General features: G+C 39.6%; 1 protein-coding gene across 7 annotated transcripts in view; it reads left to right on the top strand.

Moving 5' to 3' along the window:
* The window catches only part of BEND5 (BEN domain containing 5), an 885,907-nt gene that overhangs the window by 550,592 nt on the left and 320,659 nt on the right, over window positions 1–14,656 (top strand). For 5 of the 7 annotated variants that reach the window (XM_032118193.1, XM_032118192.1, XM_032118191.1 and 2 more), the window contains 3 exons: window positions 2,755–2,903; window positions 7,353–7,566; window positions 11,379–11,577. The exons of 1 other annotated variant lie outside the window; for it this stretch is intronic. In XM_032118193.1, coding sequence (XP_031974084.1) covers window positions 2,755–2,903; window positions 7,353–7,566; window positions 11,379–11,539 — 524 coding nt within the window. In that variant the 3' untranslated portion in view covers window positions 11,540–11,577. Of the gene's footprint in view, window positions 1–2,754; window positions 2,904–7,352; window positions 7,567–11,378; window positions 11,578–14,656 lie in introns of those variants that run through there. One more of the 7 variants, XM_032118195.1, reaches the window with a different exon arrangement.

The raw sequence follows: 14,656 nt of genomic DNA, 5'->3' as shown, positions 1-14,656 counted from the left end.
CCAAGGTTTCTGTCAAGTACAGAAAGTACCGATATTACCACTTGTCATTGTCAGACTTGTGTTGTTTTCTTTCAAATTCTGGTAGACCATGTAGAAAAACTTGCTGCTTACAAATGTATGCTGACCACTTTACCAATCAATTTATTTTAACTTTCTTAGTAATTTTTGGAGTAGCATGTAGTCTAAGACACATTTTTGAGGAAAAGGGATGGCAAAGGGAAGCCTTCTACCTCTTCATCCTGATCTGAACTTGCTAGCCTTTCGGATATTATGAAAAAACTTCAGTTAGAAGGAGAAAGATTTTGCAATAAAACATTTGTTTCCTTCTTGCATCCCGAAAATCGCCTATTTTTTTTTTCCCTGATCCTTATTACGTAAGTGCTGTCATTGTTAAGCCTTTAGATAGAGGTATATATTTTTATATATCCCATTCATCATCTTTAAAATAAGATGCAGAGCACCAGAGCTGCAGAGAGGGGGAACTTGGAGTGTGGTGCATGGGGCACACAGCTCTCGTTAGCAGGCAGGCAGGAGTGCAGGTTGCATGTGCAATTCACAGCATGCGGGGTTGAAAACACAGAGTTTAGTGGTTGGTAGAAGTGGCTGTAGAGCCTGCCTGGTTAGAGACAGGTTTCTGTTTGGGAATCAAAAATCAGGATATAAAAAAGATATTTTAAAGGCTTTCTTTTGGTGACTTCTAAGCAAGTAGTAAAGCATGAATTGCAGCAGAGGTATTCTGGCCTGTGAGAGCTGTGGTTTCTGTGGACTTTAATCAGCTTTTTTCTTGGGAAAGTCCTGGAAACCAAATTCCAGCTGTGTCAATATATGACTAAAAACAGTAAAAGACTTCTAAATAGGGACTAGCAAAAGTGTTTAAACTGAAATAAACGTTTCCTGCTAGGAAGAAGGTGGTTATACTTAGGTGTCTTCCTCGAAGTGACTTTCAAAGTGTAAGAAAATAGCCCTTTGTTGAAGGATGTTTTCTTAAAGTAACAGCTTCAGAGATGACTTCCTAAGGTCACACTGGCAATTACACCCCTGCAGCTGCTTGTTCAGGTGTGCCCATGCTGTGGGCAGGCTTTGGGTTTTTAACCGGTCTGGATCTTCTCCCAGTCTGAATCAGCCTTACAGTCTCAAGCTTAGGAAGTTTAGTTTGTCTTGGCTTTACTGTTGTATATTCATGGTACTAGAGGTGCTTACTAAGATCACTATGAAATTATAATGCAAATGGGATGTTTTTGTGATTTCTCTGTTTGCATTCTGCTTGCATTGGGGCTGGCTCTTAAGACCCTCTTGTTGGTGGCACTGCAGTGTAGGATTGTCTGAGTTGCCAAGACAACTTTCAGTCGTTGCAGAGCGTGGAGTGGCAGCCAGCTGAGAACATTTAGCCGGCTATGTAGGTGTGGAGTAAGCTATAGGATAAATGTCAAATGCTGACAACGGAGGAAGCACTGCTATCGCTGTATAATAATCTCTAAATGAAACCGCACAAAGTGGGAGGGATGAATGCACAGGAACTATTTAAGATGTGTGACTAAGACCTGAGTTGTGGTGCCAGCGTGACTTGCAGAGTTGGATCAGTTCAAGGCTGGGTCTGTGTGCACAAACACTGAGCAGGGAGCTGAAGGGTGACCTGATGATTGAATTGTCACTGGCTGAAGATGTCAGGGTTGGGTTGCACAGTGGTGCAGTGCTCTCAGCACCAGCCTGGTGCAATCTAGCACTGACAAGTGGGTGAGTTTATCCTTAGGGTTCTGGACATGGGGTATTTCCATGGTGTCCAGAGTCTAAGCTGGAAACCTTGCTGTGCTGTTGAGCCACCGGCCCTGCATGAAACTTCAGTGCCTGCTGGAGCTTCTTGGGATCCTAGAGCCAGACATCACAGGGCACTGATAGGCTTGGGGCCATAGCCTAGACTTCTGGTGGAACCCCTGCAATGAATGGAGTCATGAAATCCAGTTCACAAATTATTTTTAGTTTGTTCTTCTGTCTTTTTAGGAACACTTTTTAACTTGGATCTGGAAAAGAAAAGTTGATGACTGACAAAATAATTATCTTCCTTTGAAGTCTCAAACATATGCTTAGTAGTATTCCATTGTTTAATCTGTGCATAATTTTTGTTGATTACATTAAAAATAAAAATCAGTGTTGGATGGATTGGACAATCAAAGTTCTAATTTATGTGGGTTTTTTTAACCTTTGATATTCTTTCTGTGCATGACACTTTAGCATAAGTAGCCTGTTTCCTTCATAGCATTTCTGCAGATCCTCACTATTTTTATACACCTCTATTATATCTAAAGAGATTTCAGATTTCTATAAAATTTGTAATTCTATGTGGTGTGGATAATTTATGTAATTATCACAGTAAATTATGCAGATTCCTATGCAACTATATAGCAATTCTTATTTGAAGAATTACTATTGTTGCTTTTGGTTTATAATTTCAGTGTCATTTTAACATAATTTCCTTAGTGTGCATTGGAGAAATCTTACCCATATCTATAATTGTCCTTATGCCTTAAGAATAAAATTAAACACTTAAATTAAAATTAAACATTTTAATGTTTATAAGGCAGGAATACTTATCCTGCTGTTACGTATTGATGTTCAGAAGTAGGATTTTGGTTTAGATTACTTCTAACTTTAAAATGAGCATGACTAATGTGTTATTTTATGCTAATCATGGGTCATGAAGGGATTGATTTCATGTTCTCTGGGATAGCAGACAGCTCTCTTTTCTTAACTGTCTAGGACCTGCCATTGAGGTTGAAAAAGTAAAACCTGAATCAATTGAGCCTGAACCTGAGGTACAGAAGACCTTCAATGAGGAAGCAAATACATCAACGTACTACCCTGCCCCTGTTCCAGTAATGGACAAGTATATTCTCGAGAATGGAAAGGTATTTTATGTTAAATATAGCATGAATAATGTGTAAATGTCCATCAGGTGATGTTCTTGTGGAATTTTCATGATTTTGCATGGTAGCAGCTTATCCAAGCTTCCTCAGTTTTCATGAAGGTGTGCTGTTATGCTGAGGAGAATTGTGAAGTTACACAGGTATGGAGAGCATAGAAAAATATCTTCAGTGGTGGGAGCATTGAATGCTGTGCAACATGAGGCATTTATTAAATATGCATGCACAGGCAGATTGACATAGTCTTCAGTTAGTGACATCCATAAATACACCAAATATTGACCAAAGTCGGTAGCCCTCACTATAAAGTTACATGAGTCTACTTAACCAAAATACTTTTTCTTAAAAGGTTTTTAATTTTTACAATGTGCTGTAGTCATGTGGCAGAGAAGCCCTCATGTTTGGTTTGAAGTGGAGTGCAGGAGGTAATTATGAACCCTGGAGTGAAAATGGGCTCCCTTGGTGCTGGTAGGAGCATTGCCACTGAATTGAGCTGACGTAGTGCTACTTTCCAGAGACTTTTGTGAAGCTGGTGAAACACCATCTAGCTCTAGTTTGCCAGAACCTGACTGAGAGCTTTTCAGGTTTCAGCATGTTTAACACATTAACTGCTCATCTACCTAGGCCTGCTTTTACAGCTGTTTCCATTATCATTAAATAACTGTGATGTTTCTTTATACAAAACTATAAGTCCTTCAGAACTGCCTGTGCAGATCCTGTTTCTTGGTGTATATATGCATTTGGTACTCTAATCTGAGAAACCTTAGGGAGGAAACATCCATTCCAGCTTTGCCATACAGTGGAGTTACTGATGGAATAGCATGAAACTGCATTCTCAGATTTGTGTTAAAAGATTGACTGCACACTGTCTGTCCTTCTTGAAGATGAATTCAACATAATCGTTGAGGACAGAATGTACATGAAAAATAGTAGAATCTTGACAGTGACAGGTATTTGGTTCAGATAGCTTTTCTTGCCTAATATATTTAAAGATGTCATTTGCTTGATTATTTTGTGTATATTTGTGCAATGAAAACTTCAGGTGTATTACTGCGTGAGTTTCCTTTACCTCCTTCTCTTCCACTTAAGGTCTGTGGGATAGGGCACATCCTTTAGTAGTTGTATACAGCTTTTCCTGTACCCTTTTTTCATCTGTCAGCTTCTTGGCACTTCTTTTGCTGAAGTTTTCTCTGTCTTTACAGATATTAGTATCTCTTTAATTTTCTTTTTGTAATTTTGGTTCTTGGTTGGCCTATTTACTGGGGCTACAGCCAGCTCAGATGCCAGAAATGTGAACTAACAATGTATTTGGAGTGTTGGAGGGTAGTTTTCTTCAGTTTTCCTTATTTATGGCTTTATTTCAGTATTCCTTTATTGATATGCACCACTAGAGTAGTTGAAATACTTTTTTACAAATCTTACCCTTTGTGGCACCAGATTTGATCTTAGTAGGATTCTTTCAAAGCAGATAAATCTCTTCCCTCCAGAGGGAAAACTGAGTTACTGAGAAAGAGCCTATGGCATTCATTTAAAGAAAAGAAAGAAGAGGGGGAAAAAAAAGAAAAAAAGCCCAGAGTTCATCTTCTGAGCCACGTTTTAGATCTATTGCAGATGTTAGCACAGCCACGCTGCTGAGCGTTGCTTTGAATTCGCTGCTGTTTCTGCTGCATTGTGCTTGAAGGTTGATCCGCAGTTGCTGAAATTGGGAGTAAATTTCCCATTGATTTCATCAAGACAAGAGTCTGGCTCATGGGGCAGCTCTTCAGCAAGAAGGGAATGTCTTCTGAGTGTGGAGTACAGTGAGCTTCCCAGAGCTTTGGGACTGATAGGAAACAGTGCTGGGCCTGTTGTAGAGAGGTAAACTGAGACACGGGCAGATTGAATTCTGCACCATAACAGCGCTAGAAATAGAAAAAGGGAGACGTAAGATTGCTGTGGCTGTGGCTGTCTGTCACATAGTTGCTGTTGCCATAGGTGTTTCATACCAGCAATTGCTTTTTTAATAAATGGAGCATGTTAAAAGAAGAGATGATCTGTCTGAAGCATAAATATTAAAAATACTTCCTGTAACCTGTTCTTTTCTTTTGAGTAACTTCAAGCTAATGAATAATGTAGTATCTTAAGAGACTAAATAATCTTTGGCAAAGGCAAACCCTAATTTTGGCAGAGGGGAATCAGATTTTTGATCAAATACAACTGTCTCTACAACTGATGTAATACAGACACCCAAAACTTGATATGTCACAACATTCCTAATCTTAGTGATTTTCTAGGTAACTTTCAGACATTTTCTCTGAAAACTTTACCAAGATCTAACCAGAAATAACTGAATTTAAAAATGTACTGTGGTTAGTTCCTGAGTACAGACTGCTCACTCCTGATTGAAGTTGCTTTACAAAATATGTAGAAAGCACCAAAAGAGCGTGCCTTTTTAAAATCATTTATGAAGAGGCTCAACAACAGAGAAAAAGGGAAAAAAAAAGGAGTGTTTATATTGTGGTTATTACTAGTTTAATTTCTGTCCATGCAGACTTGTGAAAAGCTTCTTAGAATCCCTTTAGTGTAGAAGATTCTGCAGGAGAGGCAGCTTGCTGTATGGTTTTATGCCTTAAGGAAGGTGGAGTTTTAATTTTTTTTTATAACATAGCTTGTAGCCAAACCATTCATATTACTCTATTTAAGTTTTTAAACATCTAGTTGCTTTTGAAGGATGCCGTTGTAATAAAAAATTTCTTGAGGTTATAGTCCTCGTTAATAACTAAAGCAGGTTTCCATTTAAAGGAAAAATGGTATTCAGTTGAATACAGGCAGTAAAATTATGGGTATATAAAATTTTACAGTAGCTTTGTCCAATTTTCATTGCATTTAATGGGACTTCCGTGATACTGCTCAGATTTGTATGGGAGAGTTTATGTAAAGCCAGATGAAATGAGTAAAACCACAGAAAACTAAGGGCACAACAGTTTAGGCAAACAGAGCCTTCTGATGCAGTTTTGCCATGGGATTTTGTTGATGGGATTTTTTTTTAACCATAAGGGGGCAGAAAGTTTTTTGTAAGTGTTAATGTTACAGAAAGACCCCCCCACTGGACCAGATCTAATCAAAGGTAAAATTTGGATATGTAGCAATCCGACTGATAGATCTGCTTGGTATGTTGCGCTTGTCCAGATTGTCTGAAGGTCTGAAGGTAAGTGCAGTGAGCTCTGATCAGCAGTTGGGAGGTGCAGGTCACACCTTAGCTTGTTATGATGATGAGAAAGTGTGTGTCCCACTGAATGAAGTTCATCACCACGTGAACAAAGCTTGCTGTGTGCAGAGGTAGTTCAGGAGTCTGCACTGTACTCCAGGAACTGGAGCACAGACATACAGGGTACAAAGCATTCGTGGTTCCATGCAGGGCACAGGGCCAGCGTGTGCATTCTGGTTGCTCTGGTGTCAGAGTTGTGCTGGTTACTTGTAGAGTTACGTCCTTGCTGTTGCTTGAAGGTGTCCTGAGTGTGAGGACTATCAGCTCAAACACGTAGTGGCAGCCTTAGGATGGTGCTCGGATTCTTGTCCTGCATTTGGCTTAAGACTGGAGCACTGGGAATCTTGGGGTAGAGACATAGGGGTAGCCCTGTGGGAGACAAGCCAGCACAGTCAAGACTAATAAGCAAAACTAGACTTGAGCATCTTCCTTTTGGAGACTCCAATGGCTTCACACTGCATTTCCCAGTACCCATATTATCCTGCTTTACTACTTCAGTGAAATACCTCGACTTCCCATTGCTTGGATAATGGAAGGTTTATGATGTTGCTGCAATGGGTCATTGCCTAACCACAAAGCAGTATTCATGTGGTACGTTGATTGTACATGATAGACACACTTTGTGTTAGAATTGGAAGTTTTACAAAGCTTCCAAACTCTCCTGACTTATATTGAAATTGGAGCTCTCAAAAGCCTTTCTTCCCTTCCAGTTACTTCAAACAATCAGGCTGGGTTTTGCCAACAGGTACAGAATACAACTTAGGGAGTAATTCCCTCTCTACTGCCTCCGGAATATGCTTTGGGTAAAGTCTGTTTTAGCCAAGGGGAAGCGTTTCATCTTGCTCCTGAATTAGGCTGGTGCAACTGCTTGGTTTATATGCTGTGCATAAATTTATAATACTGGATGTGTTCACCGTTTCCTTCTTCAATCTCTGTTCCTGACCACAGTCTTTCAGGAGAGAGGTTATGTGGGGGGGAAAAGTAGAGATTACTAAAAGGAAATATATATTGAGGTTGACTTGAACTCCTTGACCCACAAAGTTGGAGAACTTTCAGAGTTAGGCAAAATGGATTTGTTCAGCCCTAATTACTGTTATTTTAGTTCCTAATATTAATGTTCCTACAGCACTTGGATACTGTTGTGTGCTACATACCATAGATAAGTTGTTATTATTACTACCTTCTAGGTCCATCTTGGCAGTGGAATTTGGGTAGATGAGGAGAAATGGCACCAGCTGCAAGTAACACAAGGAGATTCAAAGTATACAAAAAATCTAGCGGTTATGATTTGGGGAACAGATGTTCTCAAGAACAGAAGTGTCACAGGAGTTGCAACCAAAAAAAAGAAAGATGCCGTTCCCAAGCCACCTCTCTCACCTCACAAATTAAGCATTGTCAGAGGTAGGTTATTTGAAAACTTTTGCTTCCTGCTTTGGAGTTTAACCATTAATCACCGAGTTGAAAGATGCTTCTTTTCAGCTCATTTAAAATTAACTGATTAAAAACTGTAATTCAGATTGCTATTGCATTGTGAAGTGCATACGTACCCAGGAACAGTAAAACACATTGCAATAGCTGTGCACAGTGCAGGCCTCCACAGCTGAAGAGTTGTACATTGACTTCAGTAAGGTTTGAGAAGATGATCACTTTAGACCACTTGCAGGGTAGGACTCTGAGCCTGGAGAACAACATGTTGTTCTAGAATTCATTTATAAACATGATGATTTTTTTAAAGTGCATATATTCCTTTAAACAAGACTGAGAGTAGCTTTACCACATTCTTTCATCCAGAACATAACCAGCTCTGGCATGAGGCACAGAAACCATTATAGCTGTGACTATAAAAATACGCATACCTTCAAAGGCAAGAAAGAATAGTTTTACCCTTTTAAGTGGAGAAAATGGAAATAGTAAAAATTAATTGTTGCACTTGATTTGGAATTTGGACAGGAGGTGTAAATCGCTGACCTCATCTGGTAGGGAAAATTGCAATGACACTTTCAGTAACTGCAAGCCTGAGTCCATGTGTGTAGTACTCTGAGAAAGAGAAGGCCTTCTCCTTTATTTAAACTGAATGGTGAATTTCAGTCCCTTTGTATCATCATGCCTGTGTTGCATCATTTCTGTCTCTCTTGGTATTTCAGGCTTCTTTTTAAGTCAGAACTGAGTTGGTTCCTCATGGAATACATACTGAAATTGGATTTTTAGGTTTTGTGTCCATACTAAATTGTAGTAGGGTTGAAAGAAATCTCCCCATTTGGTAGAGCTTCATTATTCTGCATTTCCTGTTCTTAGTTGCTCTTAACTGTGAACTCATAAAGAGGTGTTGTAATCTGCCATGAAAGTACCATGTTGGGAGTAAGAAATACGATTCCTCTGAGTGTGTGCGTGTGTCTGTGTCTGTGTTGTGTGGGGAAAAGTTGGAAACTTATCTCCGTACTGTCATCTTTCTTAGTTTATAAGAAATGAGTAAAAGACATGGGTTTTTTTTACTAATCTGCTTCAAGGTTATATGTGGATGTGGAAGCTGTTCCATGCTCATTTTCTAGTTCTGTCTGGGGCCTTTGGTACAATCCTTACACATGTAGCTGAGTAATGATGTACTGGCCACATAAGGAATCCACTCTGTGGCGGTGGCTCCCCTTGTCAGCTCCAGATGGGAAGCAGAATTGGTTGCCCTGGTGTGCGCTTACAAGCATGCAGCAAACAGGGGTTATTTTCCACTGGCCCATTGCAAAGTGGTTTCCAGTTTCCCTCCTGGAGGCTCTTGCTCCTCAGCACTGCTGGCGAGGTTGCTTCTGTGAGAATTTCCTCTTCTACTTCTGTCAGGGCTATTCTGTGTTACTTGAGCCATTTAGATGACAGCTTTCTTCAAATTCCCCTTGTTTTGACTACAGTGAGTTTGGACGTCTGCTCCAACAGGTACATGGTGAGAGGCAGATGGGGCCCTTCCCTTTCTTCTCTTCCATACCTTTACACTCACCAGCAATTCAGCCCTTCCCTATTGCCTCATTTTTCTGTGTTTTCTGTCATACTTCTGCTTCCAGCCTCAACCCTCATTTGAATTCCACTGTTACATGCCCTGGTTTTCCATGTTCCTCTTTTTAGTGTTTCTTTCACCTTGTCTCTGACTCCCCTTTGTTAGACTCCAGCCTGTACAGTCCTCTTGAACCAGTTAAACTGCATGGCCAGTGTTGCAGGTGTCAGGCTGCCCATAGCAGTGGGACAGCGTAGCTCATAACCATGATTTTCCATGTTGTCACGTCCTTTGCATTTGCGTCAGTGTTAGCAGGTCTTGCCCCGTGATGGAGAAAGCAAAGCAAAACAAAACAATGACCAGCAAGGGGACAAATAGGTGAAATATGAGGGAGTTTTCAAATGATTTGGATCAGGCATCACAAAAAGTAGTGAAGCTCCTGGTTAGCCTTTGAGGTCTACTTGAATCTTTGGTATTTAGCAGTACAAAGGGATGCCTGTGTGCTCCTGTAAAGCCAAAAGACAAAGGAGCAGAACCCCCAAAGTACTCTTTGAAGCCCTAAGCCAGTATCCTTATGCAAGTAATAAACTACTATTTCTGCACCCCCATCACAGAAATTGGAAGAGATGGAGAGGAAAAACTGTGGGCGAGGATCTGTCTGGGTCCCATGGACTTTTGAAATTACAGCTTTTGAATGAGTGCTGTCAAGTGATTCTTTGCTTGACTTTGTGGCTAAATGAGCAACACAGCCTGTCTTTCATTGGGAGTTCACCTTACTGGGTGTATCTGCCTGGGAGTGTTCCTGACACTGCTGTAGGGCCAGCTTATGTCCTGCAAACACATTGGCTTTCTTCAGGCTCTCAGTGATGTGCCTCTTCTTAGGTGTCGTATTTCTAATCATAGTTTACTGCTGATCAGCATTTCAGCTATCAGGCTGCATGCTGGTTAATTTCATTTATTTTGTATTCAGTACGTCTTACAACATAAAATTCACATTGCTTTAGATGTTCTCATCATTCTGTGGACACAGACTAACTTATTTAAAATAGATTTTTGAACGACAACATTAGCTCTTAATGTGTCTGATATCTCTATAGCTTCTTTAAAATCCCCACTGTGTAGTATGTAATAAAGAAATGATAAAAAGTATGATGGATGTGCACTGTTATAAACCTTGTTAATGCAAAATAACCTTTTATAAAACTTCTCAGAGGTTTCCAAATGAACTACAAAGCATGCATAGTACTTAATTTTCATAACTTTTTAATATGGTGCATTAGAAATGTTGTAAACCATGTTAATTAAGCAATAATCTCTATGGCTTTCTGTATGTGAAGCAATAAACAGCTAATGGAATAGATCACTAGGCAGAGCAGAACAGAGTTTGTTTAACCAGTCTGGGAAGGCTACACAACAAAATACATCGGTCTGTTCATGAAAACCAAAAAACCCCAAACCTCTTGTCACTAAGGAGTTGTGTGTGTTGCACCACTTCAGATTTCAGTGACCTCTGCAGGATTCTGGCACCAAACTACCCATCTGGGAAGAAAAATTATCTCAGCTTTCACTGCCCACATGGCTTTTGCAGTGCTATCACTTGCTTTTTGTATTCCAGATAACGTGTATTTCACAAAGTGTATTTATTGTTCAAACATGCAAGGAGATGGCTATTGTCCTGAATAATCCGCTAGTAAAAGTGAAATATGCCCAGGGACAGGGCAGCTGATAAAGACACGGACATTAATGAATGTGGAAGAGATGTAAAAAATGAAATAAATGGGTTAAAGTGTTCTCCTGCTGGTTACTGCTTCTCTTCCTAAGCATTATCATTTCCATACCCTCCGGAAGGGGTGCAGGTGGGAGTGACTGTGCACACAGCTCTGGTGAGACAGTTCACCTGGGAAGAGACTAAACCTGCTGTGGAGATTCAGACAAATGCAGGAGTCAGGCAGGCAAGACTGGCACTGTAAAAGGTTGGGTTTAGCCTTGTTTCTGTATGGGAAGCCTATTAATGTAGTCACAGCATAACTGGAAGTTGGTCATGCCACTGATTCAAGCCTGGTGACAAATCTTGACTTTAACAAGATAGCCGGTGAATCAAAGAAAGCTGCTCTTGTCTTGCAACAAATATACACAGTGCTTACTCACTGCTGTCTCTTGAGTAGTTAGCCCAACTCAGGGCTATATTGTTTTCTAAAAATATCCTAATGACTCTTTCCTTCTTTTCTCTCCCCAGAATGTTTGTATGATAGAATAGCACAAGAAACTGTGGATGAAACTGAAATTGCACAGAGACTCTCCAAAGTCAACAAGTACATCTGTGAAAAAATCATGGATATCAATAAATCATGTAAAAATGAAGAAAGGAGGGAAATTGCAAAGTACAATTTGCAATAAATTTTGGATTTTTAATAAAGTCTTAGTGTTTTACCTAAGTGTTGTTTTTTGATTTGTGTGGCATTTTTGCTGATGGGAGAAGCTGACTTGAAGTGTTGCTCTCTTCCTATAACTGATGCGTTTTTTGAGCAGCTCTGTCATGGTGTAAACTGCTTTTAACTAATGTAAGATATATTGTAAGTTCACTCACAATGAAAACTGAAGTTTCCAAGGTTTCTCCAGCGAGTTGCAGTTTGGTACCTGCGGCTGTACATAGGTTGTGATTCTGCGGACACCCGACACATTTGCCCTACGTTGAGTTTTACTGGAGTTAGTGGATCTGAGCTGCAGTAAAACATCTGCTTAGAAGGAAGAACTGTACAAAATCCACTTTGCTATTGAAAAGGGTTTTATTGTATTTTACAAAGTGTTTTTTCTGAAGTTTCAATTGTTTGTTTTTATAAATCTTTGTTTTGATCTCTAACAATATATTTGATCAAAAATACACAAAGAACGTTTCTTTTTCAATTATCTTGTAGGTAGATCATTCTTACCATCACAGTTTAAAAAAAAAACAAACCAACTAATAAACAACAAAGAACCCAAAGCTGTAATTTGTAAAATCATCATAATTCATTTTAATAAATAAATCTAAAAGCAGTTCTTTTTCAGGGACCAAGACACTTCAGATTTCTGGTTGTGGTACAAAGCTCTTCAGTGTGTCCATACTATTGTTCTTGAAATACTATCTTTTTAGTGTATTTGTATTTTCAAACAATTTTAAAATTGCCATGCTATGGCAAGATTATGTACAGTAGAAAATTTAGTACCATTTTGTCTGGGTCCATAATTTAACAATGGACACTTTTAGCACAAATTTTAATTACAAATAAAAATAATTTTCTACATTGAAGTTAGACTTGCGATGCAAAGTTTTTAGAAGTAATTCGTCATCTGAACGATACCTTATTGTCTGTAAGTGAAACAAAATAACCTGAAGTCTCTCTTCATGAAGGATTTAGAGATAACTTGAGGTCTGGGTTGATGAATTTTGAGCGTTTGTTATATTAGTGATCTTGATTAACCTTCCATTTATTCTATGCTCACAGATGCCATTATCTGCCTTTCAGGCTGCCTGTTCCTGAGTGTCAGGATTTGTTTCTTTTCTACCACTGCAATTCTGTTTCCTGTAGCTTTGAAAGACATCCTATTTCTTCTGACCATCCTGTAGCAGTGGTTCACCCTGACATGAAGCCTCTTTCAGTGTCCTGTAAATGTAGATAGTTTGGAAAGGAACAGGCAGCTGGGGTGGACTCGCCATGCCTGGAAGTATTTAAATGATGTGTAGATGTGGCACTTGGGGATGTGGTTTAGTGGTGGAATTGGCAGTGCTGGGTGAATGGCTGGACTTGATGATCTTGAAGGTATTTTCTAACCTAAATGGTTCCATAATTCTTTAAAGGGCTGGGGTGGGTGAAGAAAAAGGGGAGGGGGGAGGAGGAAGTGTGCTAGAACTGCCATGCCTCTCTTGGAAGAGATGAGAAAAACACCGGGTTGTTTCTTCCTGTACGTCACCTGTATGTAAATAATATCTTAACTCAGGGTGTGTTTTCTTTATGCTTTCTAAAGTCCACTTTCACAGTTGCCTTGCACCAGCCTAATGCTGCACTGCCAAACAGGAACACCCACTTTCACCACATTCCTGTCCCTTCCCTTAACCCTGCATTTGTGATTGCACAGGTGTGTCAGATCCCAGTGATTTCCAGGGTCCATTTCACAACAGCTGCTTCCCATAGGATGGAGCCCAAGCTTTCCTGGTGAGGGAGGGAAGGAGCAGGAGCGTCTTTTATCAGTGTCTTATGTGTGCCCAGAAGTTTCTTTGAACAGCCTCCCTTGTCTCCTGCTAATATCAAAAGTGTTCTTAGGTAGTGTTTAATTAAGTGCATAAATGTTTATGCTTCCCAATTTGGGATGCTAAATAGCAAATTAGTGTTTAAAATGTCAATGCATGTATCCTTTTATTAATTAAAAAGAACAAAACAGAGATAACACTGAAGAAACATTTAAACAGCAAGTTCCCACTTCTCAAGCAGGCTTGTGAATGTACAGGGGGTTCTTTTTAAGTGATACTAAGGCAACCCACTATTTTGGGGAGAATGTCCATAATTTCCTCAGTCTTTTATGGCTGTAGTACTAATGTGTTTCCATTGTAACAGATTCTTTAATGAGAAGATCACGCTGTACTACTTAGAAGATAAGCCTATTTGAGACAGCATTTTATGAAACCTGGAAAAAGCAGATTAGAATTTAATTAGAGTTAGGACTCCAGCCTGGTCCCAAAAATCAGAGGTGTTAATTCTTTCTGCAAAACCAGCATCACCTTTGTAAGGCTCCTTGACATGCTCGTCCCATCAGATGTTAATACTGCATTTTGCTGAAGAATTTAAATGTTGTCCTTGGGCAAGGTATCTTGGAAGGCTTCAATAAGTTTTTTCCTGGAGATTTCATCAGCTCAGGTTAGTTTCTATTTGAGTTCAATACGGGCATTTCGGTGGCACAAAAAAGTTCAGTTCCCTTTGAAATGTAGTGCCAATGGGGGCTAAGAAATGTGTCCATTGGACTGGACAAGTGGCATTTAATGTGTCACTTGAAACTTTGTTGAGTCACGTTAAAGGAATAGGACATATTAAAGGCAGAATACCTCTTTATTATATTACAACTTGAATTAAATCTTTGGATACTGGAAATAAGTTTTTGCTAAGAATAAGCCATTTTTGCACATTGTGGTTATGTGGCAGCGTGCTGGGGGCTCTGCAGAGGGTAATGGGAGTGCGAATAACATTTTATACTTCTATTTGGTCATTACTCATTTCCCTCCCCATGAGCCGGTATCAAGGTTGTACAATTGCTTCCCTATGTTTGAAGGAGGGAAATAGGCTGCAGTTACGTGTTCCAGCAATGCCCAAGAAAAATAGGAACTTTAATGGGGTGTGCTTTTCTGCGTTGCAATACTGATGTATAAATTAACTGTGAGTTTCATTTCATTTTCCTACACTGCATTTATGGCCAGGGCTGTTCTTGTTGGTACATTAATTCTTCCATAATCGTGCCTGCCTGTACATAGTTTGCTTTGTTCAT

Source organism: Corvus moneduloides, chromosome 9 (assembly GCF_009650955.1).
Source record: "Corvus moneduloides isolate bCorMon1 chromosome 9, bCorMon1.pri, whole genome shotgun sequence".
Taxonomy (NCBI): Eukaryota; Metazoa; Chordata; class Aves; order Passeriformes; family Corvidae; genus Corvus; species Corvus moneduloides.
Note: the sequence above shows the minus strand (reverse complement) of the source record. Positions and strands in the feature narration are given on the sequence as shown.